Source organism: Siphateles boraxobius, unplaced genomic scaffold, assembly GCF_051911475.1.
Source record: "Siphateles boraxobius isolate OS27281-9 unplaced genomic scaffold, OSU_SipBor_1 3, whole genome shotgun sequence".
Lineage (NCBI taxonomy): Eukaryota > Metazoa > Chordata > Actinopteri > Cypriniformes > Leuciscidae > Siphateles > Siphateles boraxobius.
This window is the reverse complement of record NW_027508919.1, coordinates 366,295-381,312: the sequence shown is the minus strand read 5'-3', so window position 1 is coordinate 381,312 and position 15,018 is coordinate 366,295. Positions and strand designations below refer to the sequence as shown.

At 38.9% G+C, this 15,018-nt stretch overlaps 2 protein-coding genes across 2 annotated transcripts in view; one reads left to right on the top strand and one right to left on the bottom strand.

Moving 5' to 3' along the window:
* The window catches only part of adad1 (adenosine deaminase domain containing 1 (testis-specific)), a 135,544-nt gene that overhangs the window by 36,893 nt on the left and 83,633 nt on the right, over positions 1–15,018 (bottom strand). The gene's annotated exons all lie outside the window — the stretch shown is intronic.
* The window catches only part of srp72 (signal recognition particle 72), a 49,422-nt gene continuing 41,222 nt past the window's right edge, over positions 6,819–15,018 (top strand). The window contains exons 1-9 of the mRNA XM_077247234.1: positions 6,819–6,980; positions 7,670–7,790; positions 9,443–9,566; positions 10,505–10,648; positions 11,363–11,474; positions 13,069–13,100; positions 13,261–13,385; positions 14,678–14,735; positions 14,836–14,967. Of these exons, the coding sequence (XP_077103349.1) occupies positions 6,881–6,980; positions 7,670–7,790; positions 9,443–9,566; positions 10,505–10,648; positions 11,363–11,474; positions 13,069–13,100; positions 13,261–13,385; positions 14,678–14,735; positions 14,836–14,967 (948 nt within the window). The 5' untranslated portion in view covers positions 6,819–6,880. The remainder of the gene's footprint in view (positions 6,981–7,669; positions 7,791–9,442; positions 9,567–10,504; positions 10,649–11,362; positions 11,475–13,068; positions 13,101–13,260; positions 13,386–14,677; positions 14,736–14,835; positions 14,968–15,018) is intronic.

Genomic DNA, 15,018 nt, shown 5'->3' with positions numbered 1-15,018 from the left:
CAAAAACATCCTACAATTATATATTTCTGACAGAGTTGGACAGTCTAAATTATTACTGTATTAAAAAAGTTTTGATATATGGCATTCACTTAAAATAAGCTTATATTCCAAGCCAGGGTAGATTGATGAATCAGAAATGTAGACTTAAGTGACTATAATTCATATTGCAAGTAAAAATCAACAATCCCATTAAGTTCAAGATAATATAGATTCCATGTGAAACCACAAAATGTTTTAAAAGCACTGATTTATCATTTAAGTTTTATTTTTTTTTACATACATTCGATGATGTGATGGTAATGACACATTTACTTGACATAGTTAAAAAAATGGCAAAAAATCAAAAATTCCCTTATCTTATGGTCTCAACCAAGCTCATAACACTGTACCTGATTTAAGGACTGATAATTTGAGGATTTTAATTTTCAAAATTGCAGCAACCCAATTTGGCCCTTAATCTGAGAAATGCCCAAATATGTAAATAAACTGCAGAAATTGTCAAAAGTGTGGGATCATTACACACTTAATTCACTTAATACACTTAACTCGCTGAAACAAGGTAACGTAGTCTAAGCCTATTGATGTTCGCTGATTTTAATCCCATACTGTATTTGTAGCGATGTCGTGATGCGGTTTGACCAGATATGAGTTTTACCTTTGATTACATTTTTAAGTAGTAAACGTAACTATCACGTTCAATTGCAAGTGTATAGCCTAAAAAAAGAACCCCTTCACACACACACACACACACACGCCAGTCAGACCAATTGCAGCAATGCATCACATATGCTTAAACTTTTATGTAGCCACGCAACAATAATTTCAGCATGCATTCACTGTACACACCGGGACGTGATGGAGGAACAAATATTGTATTGCAGTCTTTGCGAGACCTTGTTTGTATTTCACGTCTGCCAAATAGAGACAACAACAAAAAATTAAAGTCCCCAGCCTGTTGGTTTTCAATAAAGATTCGCAGGACTCATTTTTCAGTTAAAACAAAAAGTGCGTCAGCTTTTACTGCGTGTTCAACAACAACGTTACAGTTCTTCTTCAGCGTTAAACTACCAGAATACACAAATATGCTTAGATGCTTAGAGTGGTTATATTATAACATCTTAAAGGAAAATTCACATATGAGATAGCTTTATAACTTGCATACTATATAACTTATAGTATAAAACTTATAACAGTTTTAACTGAAATAGACACAAGTTTAATATAACTATTCTGTTAATAAAACACACACAAAAAAATCCGATTACTCGATTAATCGATCGATTAAGTGCTAGATTAATCGATTACAAAAAGAATCGATAGCTGCAGCCCTACATTGTGCAGAATACTATAAAATAATATATATTTTCTGTCCGATTTTTTATCTGAAGCTAAATCAGATCACAGGAGGTTATTTAAAACACTCGACTTGCGTTATAAAGTAAGTTTGGAGAACAAACATGGTTTTAATCTCATAAATTGTCGTGTATTGATGGTGTGCTAAGCTAACATGCTACCTAGCCCTCAGATGCACCTGCCACCTAGCTGTTATTTTATGATTTTTTCTAAATAGGAATGCATACTGAAATGTTTCTTTTTTCAAGAAGGACATTTGATACAGTTTCAAATGTGAAGTGAGAAAAAAGAAATTAGGGATTGAAACAGTGTGAATAGCTAGACGTTAGTAATTATAATGAAGACAAAAGAAAAACATATTTAGAGCCATAAACTGTCACATGCCTGTCCTGTCTTGTGTTGCACATGGGTGTTTTGTTATTTTGGGCCATGTGCTCTTGTCCTTGTCTGATCCCTCCCCCTCGTTACCTGATTATTGTTTGAGTTCTTCCACCTGTCCCCTCTTGATTTGTTCCTTTCTTAAGTCTCCTCTTGTTTGCAGTCTTTGTCTGATCGTTGTCTAATGTTTCCTGTTCCCTGTGATCCTCCAGTAAGTTTCATGTTCTGTTTTTGTTTTATATTTATTAGTTATGTTTTCCCCCTCGTGGGTTTTGTTTTGTGTTTATGTTTTCTTTTGTAAATAAATATAATTTCTCCTGCACTTGAATCCTCACACTTTTTTCCTTACCCGTTCCGTGACATAATGATCCGACCTAATGAGGACTCAGCGGAGAAGAGGGGCCAAGTCAGAGACTGTTCACATCACGTCTGCCCAGCGAGAGACTGTTCACATCACGTCTGCCCAGCGAGAGACTGTTCACGTCACGTCTGCCCAGCGAGAGACTGTTCACGTCACGTCTGCCCAGCGAGAGACTGTTCACGTCACGTCTGCCCAGCGAGAGACTGTTCACGTCACGCCTGCCCAGCGAGAGACTGTTCACGTCACGTCTGCCCAGCGAGAGACTGTTCACGTCACGTCTGCCCAGCGAGAGACTGTTCACGTCACGTCTGCCCAGCGAGAGACTGTTCACGTCACGCCTGCCCAGCGAGAGACTGTTCACGTCACGCCTGCCCAGCGAGAGACTGTTCACGTCACGTCTGCCCAGCGAGAGACTGTTCACGCTCCGTTTGCCCAGTCAGAAACTGTGCACGTCCCGTCTGCCCAGTCTGAGACAGATCAGGAAATGCCCATTCGTGTGGCTGCCAAGGCACTTATGGACTATCTGGAGCGTCTGGCTCGGATCCTGGACATACTTGTGTCTCCTGTTCCAGAGCCGGAGGCAGAGCCAATGCCTGTTCCAGAGCCGGAGCCAATGCCTGTTCCAGAGCCGGAGCCAGTGCCTGTTCCAGAGCCGGAGCCGGAGCCAGTGCCTGTTCCAGAGCCGGAGCCGGAGCCAGTGCCTGTTCCAGAGCCGGAGCCGGAGCCAGTGCCTGTTCCAGAGCCGGAGCCGGAGCCAGTGCCTGTTCCAGAGCCGGAGCCGGAGCCAGTGCCTGTTCCAGAGCCGGAGCCGGAGCCAGTGCCTGTTCCAGAGCCGGAGCCAGTGCCTGTTCCAGAGCCGGAGCCAGTGCCTGTTCCAGAGCCGGAGCCAGTGCCTGTTCCAGAGCCGGAGCCAGTGCCTGTTCCAGAGCCGGAGCCAGTGCCTGTTCCAGAGCCGGAGCCAATGTTTGTTTCTGTGTTTGTGTCTGTTCTTGTGACTGTGACTGTTACAGTTCTTGTGTCTGTTCCTGAGCCGGTGTCTGCTGTTCCTGAGCCGGTGTCTGCTGTTCCTGAGCCGGTGTCTGCTGTTCCTGAGCCGGTGTCTGCTGTTCCTGAGCCGGTGTCTGCTGTTCCTGAGCCGGTGTCTGCTGTTCCTGAGCCGGTGTCTGCTGTTCCTGAGCCGGTGTCTGCTGTTCCTGAGCCGGTGTCTGCTGTTCCTGAGCCGGTGTCTGCTGTTCCTGAGCCGGTGTCTGCTGTTCCTGAGCCGGTGTCTGCTGTTCCTGAGCCGGTGTCTGCTGTTCCTGAGCCGGTGTCTGCTGTTCCTGAGCCGGTGTCTGCTGTTCCTGAGCCGGTGTCTGCTGTTCCTGAGCCGGTGTCTGCTGTTCCTGAGCCGGTGTCTGCTGTTCCTGAGCCGGTGTCTGCTGTTCCTGAGCCGGTGTCTGCTGTTCCTGAGCCGGTGTCTGCTGTTCCTGAGCCGGTGTCTGCTGTTCCTGAGCCGGTGTCTGCTGTTCCTGAGCCGGTGTCTGCTGTTCCTGAGCCGGTGTCTGCTGTTCCTGAGCCGGTGTCTGCTGTTCCTGAGCCGGTGTCTGCTGTTCCTGAGCCGGTGTCTGCTGTTCCTGAGCCGGTGTCTGCTGTTCCTGAGCCGGTGCCTGCTGTTCCTGAGCCGGTGCCTGCTGTTCCTGTGCCAGTGTCTGTTCCAGAGCCTCTGCCATGGCTCTGGAGGGGTCTTCAACGCCCCGGCCGCCCGAGGGGTCTTCACCGCCCCGGCCGCCCGATGGGTCGTCTGCTTCGCCCCGGCCGCCCGATGGACTGTCTGCTTCGTCCCGGCCGCCCGATGGACTGTCTGCTTCGCCCCGGCCGCCCGATGGGCTGTCTGCTTCGCCCCGGCCGCCCGATGGGCTGTCTGCTTCGCCCCGGCCGCCCGATGGGCTGTCTGCTTCGCCCCGGCCGCCCGATGGACTGTCTGCTTCGCCCCGGCCGCCCGATGGACTGTCTGCTTCGCCCTGGCCTCCCAGGACTAAGCATTCTGTTCCTCCCGTCCCGCCCTGGTCTGTCCCTCCCGTCCCGCCCTGGTGTTTCCTTCCTGTCCCGCCCTGGTCTTATGGAGCATCTGGTAGCCGCTCCGTAGGGAGGGGGTAATGTCACATGCCTGTCCTGTCTTGTGTTGCACATGGGTGTTTTGTTATTTTGGGCCATGTGCTCTTGTCCTTGTCTGATCCCTCCCCCTCGTTACCTGATTATTGTTTGAGTTCTTCCACCTGTCCCCTCTTGATTTGTTTTGTTTTTTTCCTTACCCGTTCCGTGACATAAACAGGCTGGAGAGGTGTGAATGTGTGCAGGGGAGACTGAGACTGAATGGGGCTCGTTTGCACCACAAAACATAGAGACAATAGACTGAATAGATGCTTAGAACATGACAATAAACATCAGTTTGCATTTTAGAGTCTAATCAAAATAAAGTCATATGACATGATTTTGAAAAAACATTTAACTAAATACAGTTTTAGACTTGTCATCTTCAGATTTTAAATATAACATGGTCAGACATGTGGCTTTAGCTGCAGTGTATTCATAGATTGATACAATGCCAACTTCAATATTATTTTTATGAAGATATTTCATAAAAAATTAAATTTCTAATAACGTTACAAAACTTTGAAGCTATTTATAACATTTTCAAATGAGATCATACTTGTGCTTTTAGTACAAAGGGTTCATGAACCGTATCTGTTTTAGTTTGGGTATGTCATTTCTGGGGATTTTTCAAAAGTGGTGTTGCAGCTTAACAGGTTAAAGGCCACATTATTAAAGTCCAACAGGTGAGAGAGTTCACAAAACTTTGCTACATAATCCTCTATGGTGAGGTCTCCTTGACGCAGATTTAGGAGAGCAACTGGTGGGTTCATGGTCGGTCAAGTTTTCTGTAAATGGGGAACCACTGTTGGTAAGCGTTATTTTCATGTTTATGTTTTTAAGTTAATGCCACGCCATGCTTTTGTTTTGAGTTCATGCCACGCCATGCTTTTTTATGTTTAATCTTGTTTATAAATAAACTGCACTTGGGTTCTCATGTATACTTGCCTCCAGTACCCCATTTACAGGCATATGAGAATTAATAAAACTGAGAATTTATTTCAACTAGTTATATATATAGTATTCATATATAATAAAATATATACACACACATAAACATAGACTTTTATGTTAGATGCGATTGATTTGACAGCACTAATTTAAACTAATTGTCTTCATTTAATTACTGAACATTTATGACAACACACTGTGAGTATTTTACTGGTATATGGTTAAAAATATGCCCTAATTAATGTAAAATATGGCCCAGAAAATCAATTCCAGTCTGGCAAATATTGTCCCTCAATAAAACAGCCAATTTCAGAGCAGTAACTAATGCATGAAGTCTAGAAAAAGTGTCAGTTGGTTTGTCTTTGTTGTGCCCCCTTCTGGTGCAGATTGATAGAACAGAAGCTACTCCAACAATTCCAACACATTTGGACAGAATTGCAATGCAATAGTTTCATGCAATGAATGCGATAATCTAAACACTGTCCCATATCAGTTCTAGGAGCACCAAAATAAATAAATAAATTGTCAATAAAACAGTTAATTGAGTATACTGGAATGACAGTAGTCAAAAGGTGGCCTTCTAGAAAAGGCACACGTGGAAACAAGTGCAGAGTTGCAGAAACTGACAACGAACAAGGAGTCTGAAATATTTGATGATCAGATGATGACCTACAACCTGACCACAAAAACACAGCGTGAGAATCTGAGAAGTCATTAAACAATTCACACCGACTGATCTTTTGTGGACCTGATGCAAGAGCTCTATATTTCTCTGTGTACTTATCATATCATTTATACACAGAGAAAGAGATTGTCACACTAAAGACTGCAAGTTGAAATTTAAATGCATTAATTTTTTTTAATGGAGTTTTCACATTATATTTCATTGCTTTGGCATTTATTTTGATGGTTTTGGTTTCGTTTTAGCAACCTTTCAGTGACCTACCCTCGACCTCTAATGTGGGCCAAGGTCCCAATGAACTCATCCTATGCCTCCTCTGCTTTATTTAAAATATGGAAGTCTTTCTTTCCGGACCAGCATCAGTTCCTACAGTCCAGACAATATGAGGATGCTATGATTCATGTCCTAAGGAAACCATAAAGGTGCTTCCACTTTTGTTAATTTCTGCAGCATGTGTCTAGGTTCTGTTTATGCCCAAAAGTTATAAAAAGTTATTTTTCAAAACCTCAGATTGGGTTCCGTTCACAGAGATGAGAATGGAAGTTGTTTATATAATGTCTTTTTGTGCGTGTAATGTATCAGGAAGTGCGCAAACATAAACACTCATCAGGTTGAAAAATGTGATAATGAGATGTTTTGAAGAATTGAAAAGGATACTGCCTGTTTGAGGGAGGACACAAATAAGTTTAGTAAGTAAGTAGTTCAAGTGTAGACCATAGTTTACCATTCCACATTGTTGAAATATTGCATTACCATTCCACATTGTTGAAATATTGCATAAAAATATCCTCTGAAATATTTCTTATAACTTATACAAGGATGATCATGTAAAACGAAATCAAAAAAATCTAAAACAAAAAGTAAAAAATTAAGAAGCTTTCCAAAATATTGTGTAAGTGTCATGTTTTGGGGTCATTCCTTTCAAATCTAAATTTACGATTTAGATTGGGGACTTTTATTATGTCTTTGGTTTGTTGGGGACTTTTATTCTGCCCCGGTCTCTGGTTCCGCTCATATGGAAAAAGATGGCGAGCGGATCGGGGCCCGTTTCTGCTCTCTGGACCGAAGTCAACCGCTGTGGACAGAACGGAGACTTTACTAGAGCCCTGAAAGCTGTCAACAAAAGTAAAATAAAAATATATCATTCATATTTCTTTCCAGCTTTACCACACTCTAGTTAAAAACACTGTTTAGCTCCATTTCTCCCGACACTCCCATGTGTCTAACCTGCAGTGTAGTAACGTTAGATTGTCTGCTTTTTACACAAATTTCATATTTTATTAAGGCAGATGTGATGTTTACCTTAATAATACAAACCTTAAACTCACGAGAGGCTCTTATAGTGTGTCTTTATAGTCTTGAAGACTTTCTTGAGGTTTGAGGGGTCTGTGTTTAGTGATTACGTGTCATAAGGGGCTGGATTAAAATGTAAACATGCAGTCAAATATCTTAATATTATGTTTGTTTAACGATCTAAACTTCTTAGTTTTTGAATCTTTCTTGATCCCATAAAATTACCTCGTATGGTCTGTATGCTATATATAGCATACAGATATCTATTTATATTTAGCATATATATAGTTTTTGTTTTGTTTATTGTATTTAGATGCATATATAATGTTTTTTTTGTTATTGTATTTGGGTTTACTGACTCTTACGTTCTCTTTTTTATATATTTATATTTCTTTATTGTGTGTGTGTGTATATATATATATATATATATATATATATATATATATATATATATATATATATATATATATATATTATTCATTGTATTTGTGTTTATTAATTCTTACATTCTCTTTTTGCAGTTCTTCATGAAAATAAGGATGATGTTACTGCACTACACTGTAAAATCGTCTGTCTGATCCAGAATGGAGGTTTTAAAGAAGCCCTGAATGTCATGAACACTCACACCAGATCACTGCCGAGGTGAGATGGTCACCCAGACTACTGCAGACCAGTTTGTAGTAATTCAAACTAAAATTATGTGCTTTGATAAATTGATTGCATTAAAATTCATTGCTTATTCCTTACCATTTTGTTTCTTTTAATCAAAAAAAGTAGTTGTTGGCAGATTAGCCCTTAAACATGCACAGAGGGACCCTTTGGAAAGCCACTAGAAATAGAGGTTTTATACAGGTTAGGTAACTTTGGCAATTGATGTGGTAATCTTACTAATCACATCACATGCTAATCAGGGATGATTGTATACAAATTGAGAGGTAGTTATTGATTCAGGCCAGAACATTCACACAATACCTTCTAAAGACAGCCTGGATCTGTTTGATAGAAAGATATATTTCATTGGTCCTTGAAGGGAAATTCCCTGAGCGCATTTTTAAGTATGCATAGTATACAGTATACACAATCAATGCAATATAGTGGTTGACCGATACATAACCATGGCAGATTTATGGTGTTTTTTAAATAGTGCCAAACACTGATAAGTTCTTCACTGACTTCCAGATCAGTTTAATCACCATTTAATATGAATGCACTGCTGTCATTGAAGCGCACATCATTAGCTCAGTTTTCATTGAAGCACACATGCGCATACGTCACTCGGAGATTGCTTTGCGCTCACACAGGCTGTGTCCGAAATCGCCCTCTATACCCCCTAAATAGGGCACTATTTGAGGGAACGGTCATCTGTAGTGGTGTCTGAAACCATAGTGGACGTTATCAGGTGCACTCAATCATTCAATCCCACAATGAACCGCAATAACGAGTGTACAACCAATGTACACCCGGCAAAAGAATACCCATAATGCACTGTGAGAGTTGCGTTCCGAATTAATTCCATTTAGGAGCACAGAAACTTATCAACGCTGCCCCACTACTTCTATTATTAAAATAGCTTTGCTGCTGAATCACCACATTATATTTCTCAGCAACGAGGGGGAAACGTAGCTGGTTTTGAAGTAATTAAACTCACAACTTCGTTTTTAATAGAGAGAGACGCTGAACAGGTAATTCACACACGCATCTCTCTCTCTCTCTCTCTCTCTCTCATATGAATTTAAATAAATGTTAAAATTCATTCATCCAAATAAACGTAATCTTACGCACTACTTTATCTCTGTGTCTGATTCAAAGCGGACAAAATGCTAGATTTAACGAGTCGCAACTGACGAAAATAAGCGCCATTTTTTTTACCCTTCCGGACAAATATTGCGCTGCAAAATCAATAACAGCTTTAACTTATCAATGCTGGCGAATGACATGGCATTTGAATGCCTCCAGGCGTGCATTAAAATAATTTAATATCCCTTATATATATATATATATATATATATATATATATATATATATATATATATATATATAGGTCAATGAATTTTTTTGAAATCTTAGAGAACAGGGTGGCTGTTCTTCCTCCTGAGGAGTATAATCTAAACCTGTGATTTTCAAATAAAACCCAAAGACCTTGATTGGCTGGTTCATATATGTTAGTATATAAAATATCATAAACACTATTAAAAACTATGTTTCTAAGAGTCTAAATTGACAGCAGAATTTGGTAGAGGTTTCAGCCTCATGTTCCCTCTTGTAATAAAAGCTTGTGTGATTTGTCTCTGTAGTGACATGATCGGGTTTGAGAAGGCCTACTGCGAATATCGCCTAAACAGGGTTGAGAACGCTTTGAAAACTCTCCAGGGAATCCCAGAGCAAACAGACAAACTCAAAGAGCTCTACGGCCAAGTGGTGAGAATCATGTGGTTTGTGTTTACTGTCAGATTTGTGTTGCCCAATTTCAGCGTTCACATGATTTTTAGGATTTGCCTTTTGAGTCAAAGGCCGCATTTACACTGCATTACTCAAGTGACCCAATTCCGATTTTGTCCTCCCATGCGGCACAGATCAGATATGACCCACAAATGTGTAAGCAGGTAAAAAGCGCATGGATTCTCAGATCGGTTTCAGGCCTCATAGAGAGACTAAGTCCCTCCCCTCCGCTTCCGGCTCATGGGGCCTTATTTCGGAAAAAATATGACAAAACACACAGGCATGACGCCGTAACGTTACGATTATAACGTTAGACTATAGAAAACATGACAGACGTTAGCTTCAGTAAAGTTAGCTTCAATCATTGAGAGAAAAGGTATGACGTCACATGCGCGCCTTTTGGGTTTAGTCTTTGTAATCACGTATTTTCACAGACTTATACTTCAACAGTTTTACATCAAACTGCGACTTTCTTGACTTTAAAATGTATCTTTTAAATTGACAAACATAATATGTGTAATTCAGGGCACAATTCAAACGGGATCCAAATATTTGTTGGAATATGTAATATAAAAGTTCTACCCCGAGACTGTTAGTACACACTGACTTTCGTAGCGGATCATTGTACATAATCACTGTCTTGAAGAATTTGTACTATTTAATGATTTTGATATAAGGATGAAACTATTGCATGTTCCTATGAATGTACTATTGAAATTGATTTCTAGATTTCATATTTTTTGTTCGTTTCGCCAAGTGTAGTGTAAATGCAGATATCAGAATAATCGTCACTTTTAAAAGATGTAAGCGGGTCATAAAAAAAAAAATAGGATATAGTAAAAAAATTGGAATTTGGCATCAAGACCTGCAGTGTAAATACGGCCTAAATGCCTGAGTTAATTTATTTGTGTGTGTAGCTGTACAGACTGGAGCGGTACGACGAGTGTGAGGCCGTCTATAAAGACCTGATCAGAAACTCTCAGGACGAGTATGAAGAGGAGAGGAAGACCAATCTGTCCGCTGTGGTGGCGGCACAAAGCACCTGGGAGAACACCCTGACGGTGAGAAACACATTCCTACCAGACAAATATAATCTGTTATATTCATATCTCACTATGATCTGTTTTAGACCTGGATCTGGTTTTGGGTTTAATATAGGTATAATGTAACCCAGGTATTGGGCATATGAGCAGAGAATTAATAAAACTGAGAATTTATTTCAGCTAGTGCTGTCAAATCGATTAATCACTTCTGACATAAAAGTATGTGCTTATGATATATGTGTGTGTGCATACAGTACATACAGGTGAAACTCGAAAAATATCGTGCAAAAGTTCATGTATTTCTATAATTCAAATTAAAAGGTGAAACTAATATATTTAGTATATAACTATATACATATGCATGATCATACTTTTCAGAGGGCCGACATTTCTGTATTTAAAATTCTTTTTTTATTTTATTTCATGTAACATTCTAATTTTCTGAGATTTTAAATTTGGGTTTTTCATAAGATGTAAGCCATAATCATCAAAATTATAACTTTTGCACGATATTCTATTTTTTCGAGTTTCACCTGTATATGTGTGTGTTAATGAATGAATAAAAAATACATTCATTTTTTATGAAAAGAATTCATAATTTTTTAATTCATGTTTTTGTAATTTTGAATAGAAAAATTCAGATGACTATGATCATCCGTGGAAATGTGTTGATTTTCTTTAAGTGGTCACATGATGCATCTTTGACGTGTTTTTTTTTTTTTTTGTATTCAGGAGGATCTGGGTTTACCGGAGAGCTCATACGAGCTGTGCTACAACGCTGCCTGTTGTCTGATTGGTCAAGGCCAGCTCAGCCAGGCCATGCAGAAACTGCAGAAGGCTGAAGGTCAGAGGTCATGCCTTAATTTTAGGGCTTTCTTTAAAGGGAGAGATTACATTCAGCACACATCTAGGGATGGGTACCGAACCCCGGTATTAAATCGGTTCTGCTGTCAGTACTTGAGAAATTATGAAAAAACACCTACTATTTATTATTGCTATAAAGACGTTATTTTAATTTCTTTTAATCTCGCCAGCCATTTCTATGTATAATAATATTAAACCATTTGTCTGTGATGCATTTTTGCTATTCGCAGTCCGAGAGAGAGCGCACACAACACGAAAGCCCTGCGTGATGACGGAGGACAGAACTAAACATAACTTACATAAACGTAGCCTGGTTACACATCAGATGTATGATATTAGTCTTATTTTATTTTAGATTTCGGCTTCCAAAGAGCAAAACCATTAAAAACTATAGCCACATTCTGTCTAGCACGAATTCCTTCTCTTCGCAGCAGTACGCTGTCATTTCTCCATAAAACTCAAACTTAACGGCACACGATCGGTTATTGTTGTAAAATGCAGTCTAGCTACTGTTGCTAAATTTCGGGCGAATCAAACAAAAAAAGGCAAAGAGATAATCACTCACAGCTCTTGAATGAATTACTTGAATAAATATTAATCTATCTATGATAAACCATGCAGTGTTATTTTACATTTGATTACTTTTATTATATTTCGTTTTAGACCATACCTGAACAATAATGTTTGTAGACCTTCCTAATATAGGCCTATATAATGTCTATCTTTGTATAATTGTTTATCTATTGTTTATCTTTGTTTAATATATATATATATAAACAAAAGGAACCGATAAGAATACCGTTAAAGTACCGGATCGATGAGCAGAATCGGTAAGAGAAGTAATACCGTTAAAACATTAACGATACCCATTCATACACACATGCAATCAGGGCCAATAAAAATCATTCTAATAGTTATAGAAGCAATAACGCCACAACCATGTCAATGCAATTTTGTTTCAAAACAATCGGTAGTGAAAATAATTGCTTTTATCGGCTGATAACGATTATTGGCCGCTACATCAGTGCATCCCTACAGAAAACAGTTATTTTAAAGTGTAATAATTTTTCACAATATTACTGTATTTGTAGTCGTATAAATGTGCATAAATATTCAATGGAAATCGTCGTCTTGTTTGAGACCAGATCTCTGCATCCTCCGGAGGTTGTAGGGGGTCTCTGGATCATATGTTTTTAATCAACTCAGCTGAACTGCTGGGAAATCATGTTGTGCAATCCTAACCAGAAAGATTATTTACTGTCAGAACAGCCTCCAGCATTACAGCTTTTGGTTTGGCTCAGAAAATGTGTAGGTGGTAAAATGCTTCCTTTTTGTTTGTGTCAAACTGTTGGTTGTCAATTAATGAGGTGATTAGTGAATGTAAAAACTGTGGTTCAGTAAATCTTTGGGCACTAATGCTGCGCCAGCCTTTACAAAATTAGTCCCTCGAGCCTCCTACACAGTTTCACTTTGAGTTTCTGTGACTCTAAAGAATAACGTGAGCTGGCTGAGAAAAACTTGAATGAGTCAATTAGTTTGTGTTTGTTTTATGCAATATTTTTTTGTTTTCCCAGAGTTATGCAGGCTGTCTTTGGCTGAGGACTCGGTGAGTAATTCTTACATATTTGTATTCTCATGTGTTAGCACACTTGTGGACTATTAGTGGATTTTGCTAGCTTAAGCATGCATTTAGGATTAAGGATTTTAACTGAGGCCTCAAATATTTGTCATAAGTTGTGATTTATTGTGAATATTGTGTTTTTTAGGATGTGACGGAAGAGGATGTGGATGCTGAACTGGCCATCATTCACTCTCAGATGGCTTATGTGATGCAGCTACAGGGAAGAACCGAAGACGCCCTTCAACTCTACAATCAAGTCATTAAACTCAAGTGTGTTAAATACTGCACATTTATTAGACTTATAATAACCCAACATGTGTCTTGATTATTAAATGCATGCTCGGGTGATAAGATATGCATAGAAAAAAACTCCCAGAAGAAATTAAATGTGTAGAAAATATTGATATCTTTAAACATAATTATTAGGGATGCACGATATATCGGCCACCATATTGGTATAATATGTCTATGAAAATTTGGCCTATTTATTAAAGTCGATAAATAATGGATTATTTCCTTCAGCTGAGACACTTCAGATGTTCGACTTAATGGTTTTAAATTGCTTGAAATAATTGGAATCCCTTCAAATAGGAAAATACAGTTGCAGTGCAACTCTGTCATATAGGCTACATACAATTATGGCTAAATATATAAAATAAAAATATAAGCCACATATAAATTGTTGTCGTATAAGTATCTGATTAATCTCATATGATGCCTGTCGTTGAGTTAATTAATCCGTTAACAAATCGCTTGGTGTTCATTCAGCTCTTCAGCACACGCAGCTCAAAAAGTAATGCTGTTATTTGAAACAGTAATATTAATTTTAGATATTTCTTTTTTTTTATTATGCATTATTAATAACTAGCATCTTTATTTTTCTCATATAATTTTGCCATCAACAGTATGGTTTTTAAAATCATTTCATTATTGTCTGTGCGGAGGCTATTCCATTTTATTTATCCATGCATTTTGATTCTTTACACGCAAGCAATGTTGTCCAATTATTTGTTTGCATTATTTAGGCTTTTTTATTATTATTTGTAAGGCAATAGAATTTTTTTTTTAAGAAAAAGTTGCCCATTAATTTAAAACTTACACTGGTTCAAAGAAGGCTACTGTACAATAGATGGTTGATTTATGTTGAAGTGTTTGGCATGGCTTTTAATGGTGAGAGTTTTGTTTTTGTCATTAGACTAAAATTATATAAGAATTTTGATTTAGATTTATCGGCCAATATATCGGTTATCGGCTTCAAATATAAAGAATTATCGGTTATCATATCGGCCAAATTTTTCATATTGGTGCATCCCTAAACATGATTTAAAAGCCTCCTATTTAGTCTGTTATTAACTGTTATTACTATTAACTCTAGTATTTTTTTATTTACATCATTATCATTTATTTCTATTTCATATCATTATTTTCATTGCTCGTATTTTGTGTCAAATGCTTGTAAAGCCCTTTGAATCGGATTGGATTTGTTTGAAAGTTGCAATAGAAGTTTTTATTAAGGTTGCCACATTAGACTCACAGAGTTTTGTCTTTTCTCTCTGCATTAGGCCGACTGATGTGGGTCTGCTGGCTGTGACTGCTAATAACATCATCACCATTAACAAGGTAAAAAATATAAAAACCAAGATCTTCCCCTTCCTGAAGAGCTGATTGAGTCAGTCTTGTTTGTAACCAGTGTTTTTATCTGTGCTCTTTGAACCCCCAGGACCAAAACGTGTTTGACTCCAAGAAAAAGGTGAAACTGACCAATGCTGAGGGTGTTGAGCACAAACTGGCCAGAAAACAGTTGCAGGCAATTGAGATCAACAAAGCCCTGTTGGCCATGTACACTAACCAGGTGACCACTAAGTTTGTACTGTACAGAATGCTTTATTCCTGGCGGATGTGA